Source organism: the organism of the source record quoted next, unplaced genomic scaffold (assembly GCF_019419815.1).
Source record: "Pyrus x bretschneideri cultivar Hongxiangsu unplaced genomic scaffold, Pyrus_bretschneideri_v1 Contig3, whole genome shotgun sequence".
Taxonomy (NCBI): domain Eukaryota; kingdom Viridiplantae; phylum Streptophyta; class Magnoliopsida; order Rosales; family Rosaceae; genus Pyrus; species Pyrus x bretschneideri.
The window spans coordinates 9,664,908-9,690,441 of NW_025999612.1; the positions used below are offsets into that span (position 1 = coordinate 9,664,908).

The 25,534-nt window shown below is 36.5% G+C and overlaps 3 protein-coding genes and 1 pseudogene across 3 annotated transcripts; 1 reads left to right on the forward strand and 3 right to left on the reverse strand.

Moving 5' to 3' along the window:
• The first annotated feature begins 980 nt into the window (after nt 1-980).
• Nucleotides 981-4,998, forward strand: LOC103953007 (triose phosphate/phosphate translocator, non-green plastid, chloroplastic). Its single transcript, XM_048589961.1, has 9 exons — nt 981-1,454; nt 2,087-2,209; nt 2,300-2,452; nt 2,682-2,767; nt 2,914-2,998; nt 3,363-3,482; nt 3,575-3,643; nt 4,290-4,419; nt 4,556-4,998. Exons 1-9 carry the CDS (start codon nt 1,062-1,064, stop codon nt 4,630-4,632), a joined length of 1,236 nt encoding a protein of 411 aa, XP_048445918.1. The 5' UTR covers nt 981-1,061; the 3' UTR covers nt 4,633-4,998.
• A 1,192-nt stretch (nt 4,999-6,190) lies between these two features.
• LOC125479705 (transcription factor MYB98-like) lies at nt 6,191-8,417 on the reverse strand. The gene is made up of 3 exons (XM_048589428.1): nt 7,747-8,417; nt 7,506-7,632; nt 6,191-7,055 (listed from the first exon to the last, which is right to left on the reverse strand). Exons 1-3 carry the CDS (start codon nt 8,415-8,417, stop codon nt 6,402-6,404), a joined length of 1,452 nt encoding a protein of 483 aa, XP_048445385.1. The 3' UTR covers nt 6,191-6,401.
• Nucleotides 8,418-9,603: 1,186 nt separating this feature from the next.
• LOC125479617 lies at nt 9,604-11,885 on the reverse strand (annotated as a pseudogene).
• Nucleotides 11,886-12,942: 1,057 nt separating this feature from the next.
• Nucleotides 12,943-18,514, reverse strand: LOC103953010 (probable boron transporter 2). Its single transcript, XM_048589604.1, has 12 exons — nt 17,149-18,514; nt 16,884-16,966; nt 16,581-16,773; nt 16,347-16,485; nt 15,944-16,109; nt 15,597-15,763; nt 15,281-15,454; nt 15,090-15,185; nt 14,641-14,778; nt 14,236-14,555; nt 13,716-13,986; nt 12,943-13,463 (listed from the first exon to the last, which is right to left on the reverse strand). Exons 1-12 carry the CDS (start codon nt 17,250-17,252, stop codon nt 13,191-13,193), a joined length of 2,124 nt encoding a protein of 707 aa, XP_048445561.1. The 5' UTR covers nt 17,253-18,514; the 3' UTR covers nt 12,943-13,190.
• Nucleotides 18,515-25,534: the final 7,020 nt, after the last annotated feature.

The window sequence follows — 25,534 nt, forward strand, 5'->3', positions numbered from 1 at the left end:
TTAAAATTTTAAGAAATAATTTTCACGCTTACTTTTTCACTTTATACAGATTTCTCTAATTTTGTAATAAATATTAGTGAGCAAGATGCGTGTATTGATAGTCGGGAAAGATGGTTTATTCCTCCCTTGGTATGTGAAATCTACAGATCCAGAGTTTGCCAGTCTAACGGAATGAGAGATTTTTCAGTGTGATCGTTACATAGGGTGGTACACCACGTATCCTTATATAAATGGTGGATTATATGTGTTAAAAGGTTAATAATTTAAAAATTTAAATTTTCCACCACTTTCATAAAAACACGTGATGTATTATTCGTATTCCCATCACAACTAAAAATTTCTCCAGCAAAAGGGCAACCTCAACGGTCAAAATTAACAAATGTGTTGAAGTCGCTACCCAAAAGTTTTCGATACAAAAATCTTTCCCACGATAAAAGATTGAAAATCAAATATTAATTTCCAAGCCGCCCACCCCCACCAAAATGTCAATTACTAGGCCCCATCCAATTTTTATTTTTCTTAAAGCAAGCCAACGTCATAAAAATTAAGAAAAAAACATAAAAAATAAAACTATTTAATAGCAAATGCCCTTCACCTACCAAGAAATCGAATTTCCATAGAAATTAAAAAATCTCAATAAATACGAAAAATAATAAAAAAGGGAAATTCAAAACGACGCATGGTAAGAATGAGGATCTTCTTCTGATCCTCTTTGTAAGAATTATGAAGATTCTTAAATCATATTCGTTTATCGTACATCGTGCCATTAGAAATTATTTTAAATTAAATATAAATAATTCTTAACGAAAACTAATCGTAGAATATAAAAAAAATAGAATATAGAATATTCGAGATTCCAAAATTTCGGAAAAATACCGATTCCGCTGTATTTATTATATTTATTGAGATTTTAATTTTTCATTTCCGTTTACATACACACACTGCGCTCCTCGTCAACCTAAAATCTCGATCCGTCGACGGACTCCTCGAGGCCTTCCTTCCTTCTCCCTCTCTCTCTCTCTCTGCATCTCGCTCTTAGACTCCATTTCTAAGCATCGAAAATGCAGAGCGCTACCTTCACTCTCACGCCGTCCCTCCGCCTACCGAAGACTCGGAGGCCGTCGGCGAGCCCCGCCGTGAACTCTAGGTTCGATCCGATACGCGTTTCGGCCTCCTCGAAGCCGCACAATTTCAATGATGCGCTCTCCGCTTCTCTGCCGCGCCGATCCTGGACTCTGTCATCGTCTTCCTCTGATTTCAAGCTCAGGCCGTGGACGTCCGTGCCGTTAGTCGATTCCGATGCCGGAACGAAGCGTTTTGAGGTTCGGGCCACTGCGGAGACCGCCGAAGAGAGCACTGAATCTGGAAGCAGCTTGTTCAAAACGCTTGAGCTCGGGGCGTTGTTTGGCCTCTGGTTCCTCTTCAACATCTGGTTCAATATCTACAACAAGCAGGTAGTTTTTGCGTATTTTGCTTCTGCTTCTACTTATTGGATTTCTTGTGTTCTTAATTGCTAAATGAGTGATTGCTGTGAGTTTGTCTGCTTTTAGTGAAAATGCATTGTTAGAATCCTTTAGTTCTTTTGGGTAGATTCTGTTTGGTTTGGCGGAATTTACCTTACAGGAAGTCTGCTCGAATTTATTTTTTGAATATGAAAAGGTTGGAAAACGCTTTTGAGGTAGCTTTTACAATGGTTAAAAGCGTTTTTGATGAAAAATGTTTTTAGAACCAATCATTACTCCTTAGTAAAATGCAAGTGAATCTTAAAAAAAACACTTTATTCATGCATCAATCACTTTCAAAGTAGAGTGCTTTTACAATTTTTTTTTTTTCTTTCTAAAAGCGTTTTCAGTCATTTTAAAAAGTAGTTCTAAACAAACCCCGTAAAATATGCATTTTATTCATTAACTGAATAGAAGGAGATGTAATTTTAAGGTGATAAAAAGGGAATGTAAAGCTTCATGCAATCTACTCCAATTCAATAAAAATTTGAACAGTCCGAAATATAAGGATCGAGATAGGAGTACATTATGTTTGATTACATGCAATTTAGGGAGTATTTGATTAAGGAAACTTCTCTTTACAGGTCTTGAAGGTGTTCCCATACCCAGTAACTGTCACTGGAATACAATTTGCTGTTGGGACTGTGCTTGTTCTGCTTATGTGGGGTTTGAATCTGTACAAGAAACCGAGAGTTAGTGGTGCACAGGTACATACTAGTTTGATTAAGTTGAGGGTCAGATATATGGGTTATTGATTTCCATTTAAGTGATTCTTATTTTAAGCAACTTGTCAACAGCTCGCAGCAATTCTTCCACTGGCGATTGTGCATACTTTGGGTAACCTTTTTACTAATATGAGTCTTGGGAAAGTGGCTGTCTCGTTTACTCACACGATCAAAGCTAGTGAACCCTTTTTCTCAGTTATCCTCTCAGCCATGTTTCTCGGGGAGGTAAGGATTTTCATATAGTTTTGCCCCTTTATCTGTCTATATGCTATTTTAAAATTCTTTATTGTGCGTACGTTGACTGCAGTTTTTAGTTTAGTGCAAATGATAAATTCAAAACTTGTTTGAATTCAGAAGACTATGTATCCAATTGTAGGATTTTATGGCTTCTATTTTTTAATTGATTCCCAATTTTTTTGCCCAATATATCTTATATGTCTTGATGCTTATATAGATACCCACTCCATGGGTGGTTGCTTCATTGATACCAATCGTTGGTGGAGTGGGACTGGCATCAATTACTGAGGTCTCGTTTAATTGGTAAGAAATCACGGTAAATTCAAAATAATGCCGAAAACAGAGACAAAGAGTCACAACATCTAGATTTGATTGATGATTGATCAATCAAGAATTTTGTGCATGCATTAATGTTTATTTGATATAATCATCGTTTTGTTTGTGAAAAGGGCTGGATTTTGGAGTGCTATGGCTTCCAACTTGACAAACCAATCTCGTAACGTCCTTAGCAAAAAGGTCATGGTTAAGAAAGAGGTAATATATGTTTTCCATATTTTATGTCAGAAGTACTATTGTGTTGGTTATTGTTGTAGTGGTAGTGAGGTGGTAATTTCTGATTGGTAAGAAAATGAACTGAAAAGAAATGTCCTCCAGATCACATAGTGGCCAAGGAATGCACGGTTACTCACCCTTGGATTTGATATCAATGGTGAAAAATAAATGGACATGCTTTTAATGTTTTAATCCCATTTCTTGATATCAAATCCAAGGGTGGGTGACCATGAATCAGGTCACCTGAGAACCGGACTCATGGACTGAATAGATACACATGTTTACTTCTTCTATGTTTCTTATTTGTCTTTGATGGCATTCGTAACCAGCAGTTTGTTTTGAGCAGGCAAATATGGACAACATTACACTCTTCTCAATTATAACAGTCATGTCCTTTTTCTTGTTAACTCCTGTGGGTATCTTCATGGAAGGGGTGAAATTTACTCCAGCAGTCCTGCAATCTGCTGTGAGTATCTTTTTACAAGCTAAAGCTTGCATTGCGACAGAGTCATTGTAGATTATACTCGAAACTGATTAACTCTTTCTCTCCAATTACAGGGTCTGAATGTAAAACAATTATATATTAGGTCTTTCATTGCTGCACTCTGCTTCCACGCGTATCAGCAGGTTAGACTTTATCTGGTTGTGTGGTTTAATATCCCTTTCGTTTATTTATCGATTTTTCTGGGCTTCTCATGAGCTTTTGTTTAGAGCATTGAGTTAATTGTTGATGTTCAACATACTTGTCCTTAAGTACTGAAAAAGTATTTTTAGGTAACAGAAAGTCACATATAAAATATCGTTTAATAGTATGTGCAATACTTTCAATCTCTTGTCAAGTCAAATTAACCAGAAAATTCTTCTTAGCTTGTTCATGCCCCAAACTTAACTGCTCACCTTTTGTGTTTTCTTCAATGATTGTTTATGAACTTTCTTGAAATCCTGTCATGATCGTGCTCGTGCTGACTTCAAATTTTAATTTTGATTTTGTTTTTCCCTTTTGTGGGTTCTAAAACTGGGAATCGGATGGGGTTGAGGAGCCACCTTAGGATAAAATAAATTTGTACTCTGCATTAAAAAAGAGTAAAATTACTAAATCAGATCGAAAAATTTCAGTGTGCAAAATATGTGAGGAATAGTTAGAACTTAGAAGTGTATTAACTGTATTTGGAACCTTCCTGTTTGATGCTCGATTTTCCTAAACATAGGGGTGCTTCCTCTTGTTTTCTGCAGCTTACTCGTGTAAATTGCTGACCATTGGTGAACAATGCAGGTTTCGTACATGATATTGCAGAGGGTATCACCTGTTACTCATTCTGTGGGTAATTGCGTGAAGCGTGTGGTGGTTATTGTGAGCTCTGTTCTCTTCTTCAGGACACCCGTTTCACCTATTAACGCTCTCGGTAATATTACTTGTCCTGCTTGATTTTCATTTCCCAAGGATGTAAAAATTGATTCTGTATGCTGGATACTGACTTTAGTTACAAGAAACGTTTCTTGATACGAAAGTATATATAATCTTGTTTCAATGTAATGCAGGCACCGGAGTGGCGCTTGCCGGAGTTTTCCTATATTCAAGGGTGAAGCGTATTAAATCCAAGCCGAAGAGCGCTTGAAGTAGCGCAATGAGATTTTGCTCTTTGCTGATGGAGTTGGATGAAAAATTGCAGTTTAATTGTAGGTCAGGCAGGGGAACCTAATTAGTGGTCGGGCTCTTAATATTTTCATGTTGCTTTTTTCTTGTATTTTTGTTTTTGTTTTAGAATTTCATATTTTTCTGGACCACATGATGTGACGAGAAGTAGCATATCCTCCGTTCTTCTCGTTTCAAGTTGTAATCGAATTTTTCAAGGGGTTCACCATTTGGGTGTAGAACGTAACCCCGAAAAAGGATTAACCATTGAAGAAGGTGATGGTGATTGTAGGACAACAGTAAGTATATGTATACATGTTTTGTGACAATGTGACCGTCACACTTGAAAGACGATCTCTTGAAATAGCTTTCCTTTTTCCAAATGCAACTCATCATCGGTATACAAAGTTTGTTTCACAATCGGATACGATTGATTGAATATTTCATTGCACATTTGGTCAAAAATTCTAAGATCGAAACTTGTGTCAGTCGTAAAAATTGGATTTTGATACCATCCGGATTCAAATTTTAAGGATTTTAGGGATTTTTACATCTTAGTCATTCATTGTATATCATGCAGTTAGAAATCATTTTGAAATTTTTATTTAAAATTAAACATAAATAATATCTAACGAAAATTGACCGTTATAATATACGATGAACGATTAGAATATAAAAATTCTTAAGATCTGCATAAAAAGATCCGGATCCTCATCCATACAAATCAATGTGGGTTGGAATACGTCAAATTATCGATCGCCAAATAACTGTCGGACTTGGGCAACACAAATCAATGTGCATTGGGATTATGTGACCTAATCATGCTTGCACGTCACGGCATGCCTAGGTCGGCACAATGTTCAAGTTGGTCTAAAACAACTATAACACTTTAAAACCCTAATTAATTAATAAGTAAAAGCATTATTAGCAGCTGGAAGAACACGTAGGTGATACATTCAAAACCCTTTACACATACTGGTGTTTTAAAAAACACGTCCCGAGACGCGCCTAGGTGGTTTCAAAGGCGGGGCGACCATGAAATCGCCTATACCCAGTGAAGGTAGGCGTGGTTGAGGCGCGTCTAAAGTTTTTGACTGACATCCTTTTTTCTTTTAGTTGTAGAAATCTGGATTTTTTTTATTTTAAAACTTAAACTGAGTCCACTTTGCTGACATTTATTACCCTACTATCTTTCTTTCTGTTTACTTTTTATTTTTTGTCTCATATACAAGATAGATAGATAGATAAGCATCTCTTTACTTGTGCACTTTTGAATGATAATGAATGTTTGTTTTACAAAGTATTATATATTTTTTTAGATGTTTTATATAATATATTAACAAATTTAGGTTTCGTGCACATGTCAAAATTTTTGCCTAGGCGGGGTTTATACATGAAACACATCACTCATGCCTTCGCCTTTTAAAATATTGACGCATACATAAGCTATCAGCAAGAGTACATATATTATGAATAAACTCAAATATCCATTATTCATTAATCGTAAACCATATATTAAGCTCTGTATTATGTTATTGTAATAGAACTGTGTAATCATGATATGTCCCTTTCTCTCTATCTCTCATCATGCGATGAGAAAAACGGAAATATACTTACTGTTACATTCAAAATTTTACCCTACTACACTTCCCTGATAACTAAAACTCGATCGACTTCAAAGCCGATTGCATCCCTCTCTCTTTCTTCAAAATTTATATTAAATATATAAAACTCTATGAAACTTCAGCTTAATTAGTTCACTTGAGAAATCATCTCCACCAAATCCATCTCCTTCTTCACTTCATTACTCTCCAAATCCACTTGCATCTCCATCTCAAAATCCTTCTCATCAAAATTACCCTTATCAACATGACCATAATCAATCTTATTTTTACCATCAAAGTTACTGTTCTTCTCACCAACAGCAGCAGCGCAAGGGATGTCATCGAGCAGAGAATCGATGCTACACCCTTCCTCGAAGATGTTCTCGTCGAAACAAAAATCGGGGTCCTCATTGAAATAGTTGTAGCTCGGAACCAACTGATCGTTTGCGCACAAAAGTCCCACGTTGGTTTGTGGCTGCTGATACGTAGCTGCAGCTGCTTTGGTGCTGGTGCCGCCACCGTTGTTGTTGCTAGCTGAACTGTTCTTTCGCTGCCTCCCTGTGCTGTTGCTTGCCGAGTCTAGGTTTAAGTTCTTGATGTATTCCTGCAAAATGGAGCCCCTAGGGTGCTTTGATCGACATTTTCGCTTGGAATATTGTCGCCTTTTCGTTGCATTCCAATGGTTTTTGATGGAGTTTTCAGTCCTTCCGGGCAGTCTCTTTGCAATTTCTGCCCACTTGTTTCCTATATCTGCATGAGCTTGTATCAGTGTCTTGTCCTCCTCCTCACTCCATGTATCCTTCTGCAAAACAAATAAAACCATTTGCATCACTTCTTATTGTATCAGATTTGTACCACGACGTTACTACGCCACTAACTATTAGTAATGTCACACTACACAACCATACATGAATGTACACATGATTCATGTAGCATTACTCGTCAAGTGAATTGCAAACCCAAAAGCAATATTCACGTAATTAGCATGTCTAGTTTTATAATGATCATTCATGTTTGGGATCGCTTCTCTATAGAACACTTGTGCTCATTAGTGCTTTTCCTCAAAGTACAAATACTTCATAAAAACACACTTGGAAGTGATTCCGGGGTAGGTACTTCTCGATCTTATGACACATAAGCACTTCTAAATTTTCAGCAAACATAATCTAAAGTACTTTTGGCTGTTATAAAGCGTTTTTCGCTCTTCCAGAAACAATCCCAAACCATCATAAGTCGGTCAATTATCGAATACCTTGATGTCAGGCCTTAGGTGGTTATGCCATCTCTCCCTACATTGCTTCCCAATTCTCCCAGGCAACATCTGAGCAATGTGAGACCATTTCCTGACTCCAAATTGCTCAACAAGTTGAATTAAGAGCCTGTTTAACACAAATTTGACATCATTAGAGACCTTAAACAACCCAAAATGCAGTTTTAAGTTTTATTTCTTTCAGTTTTTACTTTTTTTGTTGGTGAAATCTTTCAGTTTTTACCTATCTTCCTCGGTTGTCCATTGACCCTTGACCACATTTGACTTCTTTCGACCTTTCACCGTTGACCCCCTTGTTACTCCGGTAACTTCGCTTTTACCATTCATCCCAAATTTTCTGTAGTACCCAGTTTGGTCTGCATTGTTTATGCAGGAGACCTCATCCGGCATCGAAAAATTCATGGGTTTAATATCTTGAGTGCAATCCAACGGCAGGAAATCAGTTGCTCTCCTATGAGATGAAGTTCCCACCACATGATCAAACGGATTTGATGATCTGTGATGAGTTGGGAAATTCAAGTAGGACCCACCTTGGAAGTTGTCCAGAACTTGGCCATGTACCCCATTGTTTTCTGCAACATTTAGAGGCTTACATTCGTAAAAGTTCACATCTTGATGTGATGAATTTTGATCGTACGGGTAGGATGTGTCGCTGTACGGATCAAAACATGGGGTGTGGGTCCCAAACATAGGGTTTGAAGAGGAAACATTGACATGAAATTGATGATCAAGGTAGTGAAAATCTTGAAGGTAATTGTAGCTTCTCTTTGAAGGCGAAGATGCTTCAAAGAGAAACTCATCTTTTATAGCGTAAGATTTGACATAGTTTTCCGGTGCGAGCAATGGAACGTGGATTTGGGAGACGAGTTGTTTTTTGAGCTTGTTGAGCTCCATTAGAGATGCTCTAAGCAAAATGCGTTAGGGTTTAGTGGTGAAACAATGGGGCAGCTTCTGTTTTGGGAGCTGTCACCATTGTACTTTTGTTGCTTAATAGGTGAAGGAGGAAATGCATTTATTGTAAGGATAGATCCTAACCGTTGATCTTGCTTCATCCAACGGTCAGGGTTGGTTGCCGTAGCTAAATTTACATACTTTTGCCACAAGTGATTCTTTGTTGGTCTCAAATTTTGGGTCCTATAAATTTCTCTTTAATTTGTTGTTATCCCGACTGTAATTAAATCTATTAACTAAAGTCTTAAGTATTGTAATGGCGTTATGTAAGGTTTATTCAGTCGGAAATGATTTTGGCACCCCGTTTTCTCATCTTAAACACTACCTTAATGGAGAATTAATGAACAAAATTAACCAGGGTGTGCAGAAGCAAAAAATTGTTATGTGAATTTCATTTTCCTTGTTTATGGCTTGTTTGGAAGTGCTTTTAAAATGACTGAAATCGTTTTTGGTGAATTGTTTTTGGGTTCCAAAAGCACTTGAGTGCTTCCTACAAGAAGCACCAGTTTAGGTGTTTTTCTATGATTCACTTGCATTTTTACTAAGGATTGGCTTTAAAAGCACTCTAATTGAAAGTGTTTTTCATCATTTTAAAAGCACTTTTCAAATGAGCCTTTATTTTGTTCCTATCTTTTGGTTTATGGTCAAAGAAAGTAAAAGTCAATTAGGACAAACTTGAGAGTAAAAATCGGTTTTACTCTAATCAATGAAGTTAATTTAGTAAAAGTCGTTAAGAAAGACTTCACTATCAGAAGCTGTCAAATTTATTAGAGACTTAATCGCCACTGTTAATTGCAATGGTTTGCATAACGCCAAGCATTTTTATTGCCTCTTTGCTTAACTGTTGTTCCTTAAATTTAAAATTAGGAATGTCACACTTAATAAAAGATATAAAAGAGCTGGGAAATACCCTTTTGCGCTCCCGTTTTCTCTTTCTGCATTCTTCCCCTTTGTTCTAAGCCTCTTGAACTGAATAAATCAAAGGAGAATCAAGCGCTTAGAACAAAAGAGCATAATGCAGGGAAGAAAAATGGAGCGAGAGAATTATTTCCCTAAGAGCATTTACGTTGCACCCGAGGTCCTCTGTTCGGATCCATCATCCCCAATATCGCTCGTACCAAAGACAAAATGCCAAGCAACCCACAACTCAATCTCCGAATACAAAATAGATTTCACTCTTACAATCTTGAATGAACAAGAAATACATACTAATCAAGCAGATAGGGAAAAAAAGAATGACACTTCTCTATGTCATGTCTCCAAAGGAAGCGAAGTGTTTCGGAGGGGAAGAAAGTTTCAAGTTGCCAAAATAGCATTTGACTCTGAAAAATTGTAAACTTGAAGCAATCGAAAATTTTAGTTATATGCATCGTTGCTGGAAAGCTTTCTCGGGGTTCTTCCCGTCAATTTCTGAGTGGTGAGGGAAATCATAAGGCATTTCCGCGGCAGAAAACCATGCTTCGGTGAAAACTTTGACGACTTCTTGGTGGACAACAGCATTGCCTTCTGGTGTTAGGTGTAACCCGTCACTGCAACGGAAGAAAAATGGATTAAGACAGATTATTCAATCTCTCACACCGTCAAACACTTCAAAGATGTAAAAAATTAAGTAGTTCTAGGACTAAATTAGAGTATATTTATCTTCATATAACTTCGATCCCCATTCTAACAATCACAAAATTCATTTAGATGATCTTGATCTGACTATTATGGCAGAATCCAAGGCATTAATCAGTAAATAGTGCTTCTTTTGCAAGGGAAGATCTGGTTGCAACCACTTGATGCTAAATTGTTTCATAAACTGTACAAGTTGAGGCTTCAAAGATGGCAAACCTTAGAAATTTCTTCTGCCAACCCTCTGTTTCCTGCAATGTGGACCAAAGATTGATGGAGCGGAGACCCATTTCTTCAGCTAGCTCAATGCACTTCTTTGCATAAACTCCTGTCACTTCATTCGTCCTTTCTGGAAGTTCCCTAGCATCCTTACCATATAAAGATCTGTGAAACCCAATTACACAATCAAAATGTTATAGGTACCGATCACATGAACATTGCGAAGAGCAAAGAAGACAATTATGTTTGTGTAGTAAATTTTGAAACTAAGAAGAATAAATCATACTGTGCATATTCATTACGCCCATCCTCGTCAACAGGTGGTGGAGTAATAAGCACAATCAAAATGGTGGGGGAACACTCCTGCAATCAAAACCCCGACATGAGCCTGATGCTTGCAATGGTAGAAGTTGGGTAATCAACCTTATACCATTGGTAGTTATAGCTCCTTTGGTCCTTCCAAAAGTAAATTACCCACGATGTCGATCTTATACAAGTTTAAAATAGCATCTATCAGACAATAAGGATGAAGACTGAATTGGAAAAACTAAAATATTCATAAGAAAGGTAAACAAATTTGAACCTTCAGATGAAGAACAATTTTTCTGAGATTCTCCTTGTACTCTTCAAGAGGAACATGTTGCCGCTCACTTGTTCTGCCTAAAATAGCCGCGTCATTGGCCCCAAAGAAAATTGTGGCAGCAGCAGGAGGTTTATCAGAATCCTGCACATTCACATTGGGATACGGTCACTTCCTTAAACGTTTCCACATCAATCCAATCCTATCCTTTTATCACATATCACGGCCATCACTTCTACGATTTTCGCAAACACTTCCAAAATCATCATTTTTTCCCACAGTCATATGCATACTATCACATATCCAATCTAACATCTTAACAAGACAACTTGATTCATCAGCAATACTATCAAATACTAGCAAACAAAGACATTGACTTTCTGAAATCAAATGCACAATGAGAAATGTAAATCAATACGAGCAAGAATCGAACAAAAACCAAATTTAATTAACAAAAAACTAAATAGAATAAAACCCTATAAATGCAATTCCAATGCCAACAAACCAGAAAAGCTTTTACCTTTGAAAAGGATGCAGTAAAAATTGCAGAGAATGCAGAAAAGAATTTACCAGAGGAAAGAGGTGCTGCAGCAAGAACAATGCCCACCTCGTGTTGTACCCGCCATACCCACGAACTTTTACATCGGCCTATCAAACCCCATCACCAAAAATTACCAACATTTACTGATCCACCATAACAGTTAGAGAGAGAGAGAGAGAGAGAGAGAGAGAGACCTTGCGGGAGTAAGAATCAGCTAGAGCGGCGCCCCAGCCACCCGATTGGAAGGATTGTTCGGTGATTGAGTCTCCGAACAACACGATCTCAGGCCTCATCGTTCTTGCTTCTTCTTCCTCCCTGCTCCTACGCTTTTTACTGTTGACTCGTTCGGTTGACGGTTGAGACTCGTGTTTTCGTACGTAAAACGACAACTCGTTTCTTAACACGGACCAAATAAAAGCATTGTTCTTTGTAGATTTGGCATCTTGGACGGTCTATGGCTTTATTAGTCATTTTCCATACAAGAATATACCAATGTGCTGCACCAACAGAAGTGATGTAGGAGAAGAAAAAAGAAAATGATACTTAGTACTACGGTTAAATGGTATTCCTCTTTATTCGTAAATGAGAGGTTTTAGGTTCGATTCTCGTCAAAAGCGAATTTGAACCATATTATTTCTAGTTCATTGTAATCATCAATTCAATCTTTAATCAAACAATCGTCTGAAATTTCTTAAGGTACTAATTAAATTTCTAATACCGCTCTATCTCTTTCATGTTTTTCATAATCTACTAGCCTCTTACCCCATGTTAAGAATGAATGTCGAGTGGGTTGATTATTATTGCACACGAGTGATGTGATTGATTTCACATTCCCGTAATAACATTCTTGAGGTACTTAAAGTGATGAAAGAAGGTGAGGTAACGAATTAGGACTAGAATATGTTTGAATTCTCTTCAATGTGATAAAGAAAAAAAACAACATGCACACGAGATTTTTTGTTCGAATCAGGTGCTTACACATTGAAAGTGTCACTAGTTTTACATTAGCTTTGAGTGGCTGTAAAGTGACCCTTAAACAAAGGTGACATCTTCATGCGAAACTTTAGTTAGGTATGAATGCTGGGTTGCTGGGTCCCCAAAAGTGGGTTAAAAATCTTATTCCGTACCATAAAACTGAGAGGAAGATAAGCATACAAAACTAAAAGGCCACTTGGGGAGATACTCCAAACCATTTCCAGTGGAGAGTAAGCATGCAATATTCCACCATTTAAGAGAAATCCTAGATCATCATCATCCGCCGAGTATTTATGCAATCTGTTTCTCATCGCCATCAAATATCAATCAAAGGTTTGGAGTGGTACATGATAAGAATAGAAGCGGATTCCGAGAGTATTCAGTTCAATCCTAGGCACCAAACGAGCGGTTCAAGTCTCAAGTATTCAGACAGACGATGCCTAAGTTTTGCGGTAAGGATTGGTGAATACAACGGATTCAGTGTTTTTTACTTCGGAAAACTGAAAACCAAATGATTGAAAGAAGACGCTGCTATGAACTTTCGGAAATATTGAGATAGACTGCACAGTTCGCATTTAGTTTGAATGAGAAAATTATTACAGCTCCTGCATTATTGTAATCATCTTCTCTGCCCACCAGCTAATCGAGAGACAAGAACAATGATAAACATCGTACATTATCACGAAAAGTTAGAAACACACCGAAAAAGATGACACTTCGTACACATATACTTAGTACATAACCTCTCGAGACCATTGCCAAGAATAATCTCACCAGAGTCGCAATTTTAGCTTGAAGAACCATGAAAGCTTCGTCCAGAAGCCTGTGTTGTTTCAAGTCCTGACCGCTCAGTAGGGGGGCTTCTTTCTCCTCTCAGTCCATTTAAACGGGGGCTGAACACTAACTGTGACATCCGCGGGCTACCTTCTGGAGGAGTAGGGGTCAAACTTGATGTTTTTGGACTGTGAGTGTGGCGGATCTCACCACGGCTTCTTGTGATAATTTCGTCAAGCATCTCCCCACCGTCAATGTTAGTGGTTCTTGATTGAAGATCTAGATCCTGTCATGCATAGAAAACATCAGCATCGGCACAAGAATTTCTAAAAGATAAGCTAATGAAGGCTTTCTATAAGCACTTTAATAGGATAGAATCCGAATAGCACAAGTTCCAATCTGATCCAAACTTTGGATTTATACACCCTTCTGATCGAAACTCAAGGTCCAACTCTGGTTTATTTTCATGATATATAGAATTCAAGATGTTCACAATTTTTTCATGTATGAACTGAATGAAAGGATTTAGATAACTCACTTCAAGGGACAGGTTGAGAGTGATGGAAGGGGCTTCCTCATATTCTGCAGCATCCAGGTCTTGAAGGTGAGCTATTTTGAAAAACTTGGGGAGAAAATACTGCCGCACCGGGACTAGAAGCATGATCAACAATGGGAATAGCACCCCAGCGATCGGGATCCATGTTAAGCCAAAACACAAAAGCAAGTAAGCCGTCTGGAACATTGTGAAGGCCACAATTGTTTTGAAAGGCACAGTCTCAAGAAAGGTTTCATGATTCTTCTCCAGCACCCTAGCAAGATGGATGATGGTTACCATTTGACGATTTTTCAAAGATAATACTAGTCATGATCTAGATAAAGAAAAACGGTAATATTTAAGTCTGAGGAAGTTAAATTTTAAGATTCTAAAACATCTTTCCACGCACTCGTATCTAGAAATTCTGAAGCAAACCATGTGGTATAATTTCCAATGTGCAATATGCGGAAGAGTATTTAGTGAAAGAATCATTGTTACATTACAAGGGAAAGTACCAACTTACTTGTATCTTCGACTTGGAGCAGTGAAAAGAAACAATATCCTCTCCCAAAATTGATTTCCAGGCAAGCTTTCAATCGCCATGAAAGCAAAATAACCCCAAAGAACTGATGTTGGGATTTTCTTCAAAACAGGCATAGCAGCAACACAACAACCAGCCATCAATGATTGAAGCAGATTGCTAAGACGTTGCTCTTTTACTTCAATGGGCAGAAGATCGTCAATATCCTTCTCCACATCAAAAAGAGTCTCATCAACAGGGGCATCAATGTAGCCAGCACTAGAGGCCAATTGGACTGTGGATTCCTTCAGCTCTTTTAGTCCCTGTTCGAATGACAGATTTTAAAGCAGAAGGATAAAAGATATAAACTTTTGTATCAATCATGAATAATGTAGTAGATAGATTTACCAAAGCAGATGGAAGTTGGTAGGCTAGTGGAGTCTGCATTCCGTTGTATGTATCTTTCATGCTTTGGTATAAATCACTCAAACTTGAATTTTTGCGAATACTATTTCGAGCTGTTGATGCAAGCTTATTCCGCAAAAGCTATTCCACAGAAAAGAACCAATCCACTCTATTAATTAACATATTCAACATCACAATAAAGTATTCACTATTGCATAAACACACTCAAAAGGGAAGCGGAAGAATGACTGAGAGATGTCCTCTCAGCAAGAATCAATAGTAGCAGCGTGAGAAACAAGTATCAAGAGTCCTAATATCCATATATTGACCCATCAAATGTCTCCAAAAGACACTAATTCACGCAAGCTCGTATGCTTATCAAAATCTTGTGAGCAAACAATTCCATTATTTAAAAGACAAGCTAACTCTCACTATGCAGAAAACTAAACTACCTGATGTTTTAGAGTAGCTAAGCTTTTTGTATGCATAGGAGATTGTGGGATTACTCCATTGGAAGGGGGAATGCCAATAAGCCCACATAACATGACCTGGAAGCAAATAATCAGAATTTAAAGGAGAACTTTCAAGATATATGAGTAGGTAAAATCTCTATCTCAATTTAGCTGGTCTGGAAGCAGCTTACCAGAAAACCCAGAAGAAGAAGGTCATAATGATATGAAGCCGGTTTCTTTAGATTAAATTCCTTCTGTTGGGCAAGTTGAGATGCAACACTGTGATCAAAGTAGTAGAGCACAGCGATCATAGTTGCTGGTATAAATGCTCCAACTATATATAATGGAGGTACATTCATCATCTCCTGCACAATTAAACAACACGAGTAGGTAGCTGGGATTTAAAGGAAAGAAAGCACAAATTTGGCAACATCCAGTTAGATGTAAGGCTTAGATGTCATGGAAGTGTTTTACAAAGTGTTCGGGAAATAATCTCTACAATCTCACCTTGATAACTGTCCAGTTTGAGTATGCACCAGGAGACCATGGGTTTGGACTGAACAGTCGTCTTGGGATTCCTCTAGGGACATCATTTACTGGTATGTAAGAAACAGCAGTCCAAACAAGCACCATAAATGGAACTCCATAATCCGTAATTAATCCCCGTAGCCAACCTATAACATTTGCCAGACAGGAATGTTTCTAAGATATATAGTTGACATAGTAGACGTACAAAACTGACCATTCTCAGAGATTCAATTAAACCTTTCATAAGAGAAATAGAGATGCATTATAAATGAACATGATTTAAACTTTCAACTTCTTACTAAAGCTCAAAAGCAAATTCCACGTACCTGTTCCATAACGCCAGGATCTAGCTTTACGGCTTCTCAAAGCAGTTAAAAGCAGGCCAAATGACAGAACTAGTGCAAACATTCCATTGCCAAACCGCCAAGAAGGTTGGAGTGCAGTCTGATTAAGATTTTCCCTCTCGGGTATGCCAAATTCCTCCACAAGTCCCTGTAGAATGGTTTCATAAGTTGAATTCAAAATGAAGAGAACAGTTCTAGAGCATAGAAGTATAGAGATCCTGGAAATATAATCTTTTTGTTCCCGAAAATAACACCACCCCAGAAATTATTGAATTGAGATATCCTTTTGGAATTCATGTATAATTAAATCTCAAAAGGTTTAAAACTCTAGTATACAACATTAAAATTGATAAATTAATAGTAAAGGATTATAAAGAAAACTCACCCTTATGGCCTGCTGCATAAAAAGCATTGCAATTAGCAGACCAAACAATTCACCAGCAACACGCGTAAACCTATTTATAATAGAGCACGCACCCAGAACCGCCAGCAAGAATAGCAAAAGGGCTGTCCACATACATACCCTAGATACCCATACCATGGGAAAAAAATGTTCAGTTTCATCAGAAAATCAATTGCTTTGTAATGTTAAGATTTCCAGAGTGTTCTAGAGAGATACCATCCAGTCCAGGCTAAGAAGAGTTCCTGCCCCAAATCCTTCCGGTCCTTAGCAAAGTTGAACATAAATGTATACATCAATACCGTTGGCTCAGCCACCCCTAGTATAAGCAGGGGCTGTCCTCCAACAATTGAGTGGATAATGCCACAAAGTGATGTGGATGCAAGAGTCTGTACTGCAGTCAAGCTTCCATCTGTAAAGATACATAAATACAGCACTTTTCAGAAAATTAACTCCAGAAGAAAAATTCTAAAAGGACACGACAGTCAAAAGGGAAGGTAAAATAAAAAGGTATTGTTCAACTTGTATTTCTTTCGAGCTGTTCCCCAAAGGAGATAACTGGAATTGCTGAAGCAAAGAATATATATGTTGTTGGCGCCAAGATCCTACACAAAAGAAGATAATGGTCATAATAACTTGAGTAAGGTACAATACAGAAGTGCCAATATGAAATATTGTTTGGACAAAAAGCTTCCTAAGCTGAGATGCTTATCAGATGATTTTCATTAGAAACATAAAAGTATCCTGTTTTTGTGATATAAAAATGAGAAATACGACGTTCACGAACCTGATTCCCGCGCGTAAGCCACCAGTCCAATCCTGTTTGTAGCACAGAAGTCTCCCCTTGAGGTCATTCTTTATCCCGCGAAAGGGAACAAATGTTTCTTCCATAATATGTCCAATACTTTGGAAACAAGAAGAAAATGGAAACTTTTCTAGTTCTTGTTTGAGTGACAAGAAAGCAGGCCGTTAAAGTTCAGATCCAAACAAGGGACTCGAGAGGCCAATATGGTTTCTAAGTTTGCTTTAGGGTATAAATAAAACGTACGATGTTACGGGCAGACAGAGAAAGATTTCTTGACCATCATAGAGCTTTGAAGGTCAAAAACAAGCGGGAAAGAAAAGTGTTGAGTCATTGGATTTTTGCAGTATGAGAGACCCTTAATGAGGTCTATATATGAATGAACAGATATTGGAAGTGTGAAATTTACATTTCAAGGAATCAATAAAGAATGTGGTATATATTTCTATGAGGAACAAAAGAACCAGTTGGCAAATTGAGCTACTTAGATTCCATATCTTGCACGAGCCAAGGATAAGCGAATCAAATTCACTGTGAATCGATCAGGAAGTTCGAAAATTAACGAAATGAGCCAGCATTTTCCATGTGCTCAAGTCACACTACTAGCGGTACACTTGGACAAAGCTGAGATCCATCCCTTCTCTTATCAGAAAAGGCAGGTGCATATAAATGCTAAAACACCAGATATTTGGTACAAATTTGCGAGCTTTAACTGGCGAAAATCGCAATCAAGTTTCAGACTTTGAGGGTTTCACAGAAAGAACAGGCAAATTAGCGAAAACCCATCATCATAAACAGCATTTGGAATAGTTTAGAACGATTTTAAGCAAATGGGTACTCACAAAACAAAAGCAAAATGCTTCTTTTTTACGATAGAACAAAACAAAAGACTCAAAATTTTGAAAAAAAAACTGGACAAAGGAATTCTATGCAGCAAGATTAGCGAAATCCCATGACTGAAATTACAGATAATTTAGAACCCTTTTGAGCAAATGGGCAACCAAATAGCGAATATAAAAAAGAAGAAAACTTTACTCGAGATTACATTATTCAAGAAAAACCCTTTGCCTTTTGGGAGTGGAGCAAAAAAAGCACAGAAAATTCAGAACTCACAGACGATGTGTAAGCTTGCAGCTACATCACCTGGGAAGTAGCAGAGTTTTCTGAATAAAAATGGCAGAAAGGCGCAGAGAGAGTGAGACACCAATGTGCTCAGAACAGTAGCTACTGATTTCTGAGGGAGTAAATGGCAAATGCGAGAGAATTAGAAGGGATTTTCGTAAAAAAAAAACTCTGGAGTGAAAGGATTTTCGCTTGAGTGAGACAGTGCTAGGTGACTAGAAATGTACGACTCTCGCTCTCTTAGCATTGGATTATATACAGACTACATGATGAGCTGAGAGAGAGAGTGGGAAATGCAATAAAAAATAAATTCGTTCTTCAATGGTAAAATAACAGTAATTGAACGGTATTAAAAATATTTGCAACACTGTTATGTTGCATTGAAGAATAGCTTCTCTTTAAGGGATAAGCTGATCGCTTTGACACGATGGTTCAAAATTTTCATATAAGAAGACTCAAAGACTTTTTAACCAATTCTGATCAACATCGTGTAATTTATACAAACTTGAAGTTCGTCCTCAATTATTGATAACATCTGTGTAATTTCTACTGCATAACAAAATCACTATTGTTTGTGCTTATGTATATCTTTTATGAATGTAGTCGGTATTAGAGTTTTAGCTCTCCTCTTTCACACGGCACTACTGACCACTTACTTGAAGGGAAGCTGAAATTAATTAATTGGCTTAAATATGCGGGTGAGAAGTGGGAGATGGGAACTGGGAAGACAAAAGCAATCATGCAACTGAAAGCTTTCTGCTGCCTGTTGTAAAAAGATCCACTAAAACAGAGAAAATTGAGGAATTATGTTTTAGGCTTCTTCTCCAGAGAATGACAACGCACTGATTTGGACATTTTTCTTCGGTTACACGATCATTTTGATATAGACACTATTTTTCAACGTTTTGTTTGCTTTGAAATGTGTTGGGATTTTTCCTTTTTAATAATTTCTGTCCACTTATAATACATTTTTTTCTTCTTAATTATTTAGAAATTCTGTCACCATTTTTCAACGTTTTGTTTGCTTTGAAATGTGTTGAGATTTTTCCTTTTTAATAATTTCTGTCCACTTATAATACCTTTTTTTTTTCTTCTTAATTATTTAGAAGTTCTGTCACCATTTTTCAACGTTTTGTTTGCTTTGAAATGTGTTGAGATTTTTCCTTTTTAATAATTTCTGTCCACTTATAATACCTTTTTTTTTTCTTAATAATTTAGAAGTTTTGTCGACTTATAATATTTTTCCTTTTTTTTGTCAAAATAATATTTTTCCTTTTTAATATGTTGAGATTTTCATTAATTTGTGGTTATTTTTTATTATAAATTTCGGCAATGACCTTTTCTTCTTTTCTTTTTTTTCAAAAAATAGAACAGAGGCTAATGACCAATCGATTATATGTAGTATGAACGCATGTTTGTATGACTATATACAATGCTTAGCAAACAAAATTAACAATCATATATATCCCACTTTAGGATTCGTTTTCAATCGAAGAGAGACAAGTAAGGTAGTCAGCAAGATTAAGTTTGACACCAAGTCTCCTGGTTTGAGCAACCTCTCGATGTAATCTCTCATATTCTGTTTGAGGATAGTATTACTAGTTAAGTGCAAGACTTTTTTTTTTCTTTTCGATCAGGTTGAAATCCCCGACAAGATTTTTATCGAGATTCATTGTTAGTACTATATTTTCCAGTTGTACGTATTCCCTTTTATTTAATGAATTTTGAACTAAAAAAATAAATTTAAGTATAAACCTCCTTTCTCTCCCGTACTATCTAGAAGATATTGTTTATAGAACAATACTTAGCTACTCAAAGATAAGTAAGAACTCATACTCAAAATTTCTCAAAATTGTTCGTTCTCAACTTATAGAACTTCGTGTTTATAATCAGAATCGTTCATATTACAAATCACCCTATAAAGATTTCCTTTGCAAAAAATGACTTAAAACTAAGGTCGTTTAGTCATCAAACTGTTTAAAAACAAATGAATGGTATTGGTAAAAGCATTATGAATCGTCTATGTATTTGCTACAATATATTGACTAAACGACCTTAGTTTTAATTTATTTTTTGCAGAGATGATATTTACAGTGTGATTCATAGTAGGGCTGGTTTTGATCATAAACACAAAGCTCTGTGATTAAAACACTAAGAGTTTTGAATAAGAGTTCCTACTTATATTTGAGTAGCCAAATATTATTCTTGTTTATATTTTAATCTTCTTTTCAAAGGTAAGAAAAAGTGAGATCAAAGTTGAGCCATTAACAATCAATGTTTAATGATTTACATCAAGCTTTCACTACACAACGGTGAAAGGTTTTTAGTTTCCAAATGTGATAAATGATGAGTTCAATACTAATTTATTCTTTTAATCCTTGAATTATAAATGTATCGTTGTAAACTATTGTTGAATGATGATGTAAAAGAAAAAAAACAAAATAAATATCCAATGATGATGTAGATCAAGATTGAATTGGTATATATTAAAAGTTAAAGAAACATCAATGAATCTAGGTTTTTTTTTTTTTTTTTATGGGAATTAATTCATATAAGTTGAATTGGTATATATATCTGGAAAACAGTAGGTTAAAGTTTTCATGTGAAGAGTTGCAAATTATTCTCGGTGGCCATGCATATAAAGTCCTACGTTTATAAGTAATTGGTTGAATTTGGATATATACTTGGCTACTTGCACTATTTGATTAATTTTAGTTTTAGTAATCAATGATCCTAAAGAATAAAGGAAGCTCTTGAGATCGAACACTACATAAAACATGGCATGAAAGGAACACGGAGAATATAGGAGCTCGTTTGGATATCCTTTTAAAATGATTGAAAGCGCTTTTAGATAAAATATTATTAGGTTTCAGAAGCACTTTAAATGTTTTATACAAAAAGCACCACTTATGTGCTTCTTCTAGGAAGCACTTAGTGCTTTTTCAAGATTTATTAGCATTTTTATTAAAGATTGTTTCCAAAAAGATTTTCACCAAAAACGCTTTCAGTTATTTTAAAAGTACATTCAAACGAACTCTATATTTATATGTTTTAACTACAGTTATTAGTACTGGCCATCACATATATATATATATATATATATATATAGAGAGAGAGAGAGAGAGAGAGAGAGCCTTTAAGAGAAGGGGTCATCATTTTTTTATAAAAATAAGGATTAGTTATGGGTCCACACCACATCGAACTTTAACAAGCTGAACAGTCTATTTTTCAAGTTGTACCTCATAGATCATTCATGCAAAATATTAGCCAAATCGGATATATTTAAAATATCTAATTGGGTTCAAAGAAATGAACGAATACTTTGTTATATAAGAAACAACGAAATTTGATTTTGATAATTAAATAGGCAAATGGTTTCGGATTGAATTGAATTTTTGCAAGGATGATCAATGGATCGAGACTTACAACATAGACTGTTCGGATTGTTGAAATTCGATGTGAAGTGGGCCCCACACGTAATCCCCATTTAAAAAAAAAAAATAGGGATCCCTTTGCATAAATGGCATATATATGTTTCTGACTTTTTAGCGAAATGGCTCTTTACTTTGGTCTCTTCAATGAAAATCAATCGAAGTAATTTTTGAGTTTATTCATTGTAAATCATTCTGGTCATTTCATCTAAAAGTTGTCTGTATCCTCGTTAAATTGTTACGTAAACGACCACGTGACCACTTTTTTTAAGGGTGTTTTTGTCAAATCAACATCTCCACTTAACGAAAATATTGACATATTTTTCATAGAAAGACTAAAACAATTCACGGTTGATAAATTCGTAGACTACTTCTACCGATTTTCATGTCAGTGACAAATGTAAGGAGTTTACGTCAATCTCATGAATCATTTTATAATTATAAAGCCTAAGTTTGTTGATCGATTTAGTGGGCTTTTGATAGTATATTGGAATAATTTATGTTGTTTGTTGATCATTGATCATGAATGGAGTCGGAGTTGGATTTGGTAACTTTACCTAAATATTCCGATTCGATGGGATACGATACCTTATGCACATAGAAAGACATGAAGCAAAGATGTCGAAGTTAAAAAAATGGAGCAGAATATAAGACAAAGATAATTTGATTTTGATTCCGCGTATTTTTTTTCCCGAATAAAAGTGACCTACACCTCAGTAGTTCCTATCTTAGAAGATGCTTTGTGCCGCCCTACGAAATTAGTAGAGCAGATTAACCATGCATGCATGCTTTACTTTACACCTATGAAGACGAGAGATTTTTTAGTGTGTCTGGAATACGAAATAGTACACTACGTGTCATTATACAAGTGGTGAAATATTTGATTTAAAAAATTAATAACTTAAAAAATAAATTTCCTCCACTTATAAAATAATAATAGATGGTGAACCACCCGTGTTTCGAGTACAATAATCATGTTAGTGATTGGTGTAACATAATTTTATGGGGAAATGGATTCAAGACCCCCCATACGCTGTACATACTTACGCGCGGACGCACATATTAAAGATAATGCTGAGAAACCATCTGTTAAACCATATTTTGTAAATCATATGACGTAGTTGTTGACATTGAAATATTACTTACGTGTTGATTAATGTGTTTATATTTTACTAATAATATCTCACCTAATTAAAAACCATATGACGTGATTGTCTACCTAACATTACTCATATTCTAAACATACGCAACTTCATAGTCATGTGACTACATCATCCAACAAATATGATATATTTTTCTAAATTACAAACAAGATAAGTTTTTTTATTTCCTTACAAACAGGATAAGTTGGAGCATTTTATAGTGTCCCTTTACATACACACACACACACACACACACACACATATGTATGTGGATCCTTTAACAAGAGGGATCCCTATTTTTCTAAAAAAATGGGGATACACCTCTTGACCGTTTGATTGGTTTTAATGAAATTGTGCGGTTGAGATTAAATAGCTCATAAAATCTTTTTTATCCTTTTCTTTTTTCTTTTTCTTTTCCCTATTTCCTTTTTCTTTTCTGGTTCTCTCCTCTTCCTTGCGACACAGTCGCACAAGCATCTCCCACGAACAAAGCTTCGCCCTCAGCCAAATCATAGGCTATCACGTCTAACCTTTGAGATTTCAGGTATAGGTCTCCTCCTCATTCATTATTTTGGGTGATTAATTTGGATATTAGGTTGAACAATTGGGATTTATATTTTTCGAATTCTAAATGCAAAAACCTATTTCTGTTCTAATTCGGGATGGTCCAGTTTCGAATGGGTCCATAAATTTGGTGGTTTTCTTTCAGGTTTTAGGGTATAAACCTTTTGAGTTCTAATTCAAATTGGTTACAAATTTGAATGGGTCCATAAATTTGGTGGTTTTCTTTCGGGTTTTAAGGTAAAAATCTTTTGATTTCTAATTCAAATTTGCTTACAGATTTGAATGGACTCAATTAATAGAGAATGAACTTGGGACCTTATAACCTTTTGAGTTTTGATTTTGCAGGAAAACCATTGATTGGCAAGGACTTGCTATTGAGGCTAGCTATTTTCATAACTAATTAAATTGTTTGCCATTTGCTTTTACTTATTAAATTGACTGTGTATATGCCATTTCTTGCCAATCATGCCATTTGTATTACTCGTTTGAATATTTGCTTTCCATTGAGGCTACCATTTGCTTTTGGGTATATTTCTTAAACGTAGTTGATCCTTTGGTGTTCTTCCACCAGAAAATTCTTTATCAAACAACGCGAATGATTTTGCTTGTCACAATTTTTTTTGCAAGAGCCGTTCAAGTATTTACTATGAATATGGACTATCCATGGATAACCACCTGCTGCTTTGATCAAGTAGGAGCCGTTCAAGTCTTTATTTATCGATTTTTGTAAATTGGTATTGTTTTTCACTATACATGAGAAGCATTGTAAAAGAATTGGATTGATATTCATGAAATCAAAAAGGTTGCCTCCAAAGTTGGTATTGTGACATCCCACATCGCCCAGGAGAGTGATCCTTATATGTATATTCTCATATCTACCTAGCAGGAGGCTTTTTGGGAGCTTACTGGCTTCGGGTTCTATCGGAACTCCAAAGTTAAGCGAGTAGCACGCGAGAGCAATCCCATGATGGGTAACCCACTGGGAAGTTCTCGTGTGAGTTCCCAGAAACAAAACCGTGAGGGTGTGTTCGGCGCCCAAAGCGGACGATATCGTGCTATAGTGAAGTCGGGGCCAGGAAATGGTCTTGCCCGAGCCGGGATGTGACAATTTGGCATCAAAGCCTAACCCTGGCCGTAGTGTGCCGACGAGGACGTCGGGCCCCTAAAGGGGGTAGATTGTGACATCTCACATCGTCCAGGAGAGTGATCCTTATATGTATATTCCCATCTCTACCTAGCACGAGACCTTTTGGGAACTCACTGGCTTCGGGTTCTATCGGAACTCCGAAGTTAAGCGAGTAGACGCGAGAGCAATCCCATGATGGGTGACCCACTGGGAAGTTCTCGTGTGAATTCCCAGAAACAAAACCGTGAGGGTGTGTTCAGGGCACAAAGCGGACAATATCGTGCTACGGTGGAGTCAAGCCCGGGAAGTGGTCCCGCCCAGGCCGGGATGTGATAGGTATGCTATTGTTCTTTGTGATTGAAATATAAATTTCTAAATAAAGTTGTACAAAATACTTGAATTCCTTCAAGTTCACGCTCAATTCCTCCAAATTCATAGAATAAACTTAAACAAAACAGAGGAACCCCATTAACATCATGTAAATCAAGAACAAAAATATGAGATTAGCATCCTGTAGATATTGGTGTTGTATGTAATGTCAAAAATAACCACATCACCATAAAACTTGTATGCTTGCCTAGAACTTGCATCTGCCTAAAAACATTGAGTTATGTTGTGTTCTTCATTTGCTTGAATTTTAAGTGTGAATTTAGAATTGCTTTCTTCCTTCACCTGGTTTCGCACTTTTATTCAATAGTTATATAAATCTTCTTGTGTACAACCAATATTTTCAATTCCACCTACCTGTAATCCAAGAATATCAAATTGTTTGCGTGGAGGTATGTTTGCCATGTCTAAATAATCAGCTAATATTTTATGACACTTGGTAACTTTGCGATGAGACTTTAGCAAGTGGCGTCTTCGTGGCGATGCCATTGGATGATTATGACCCTCGTCAAATATGATGACTGCATACCCACCAAGTTTAGATCTCACAACTATCAATCTTGCTTTACAACCCTCTTTGGTTAATCCATGACACTTTT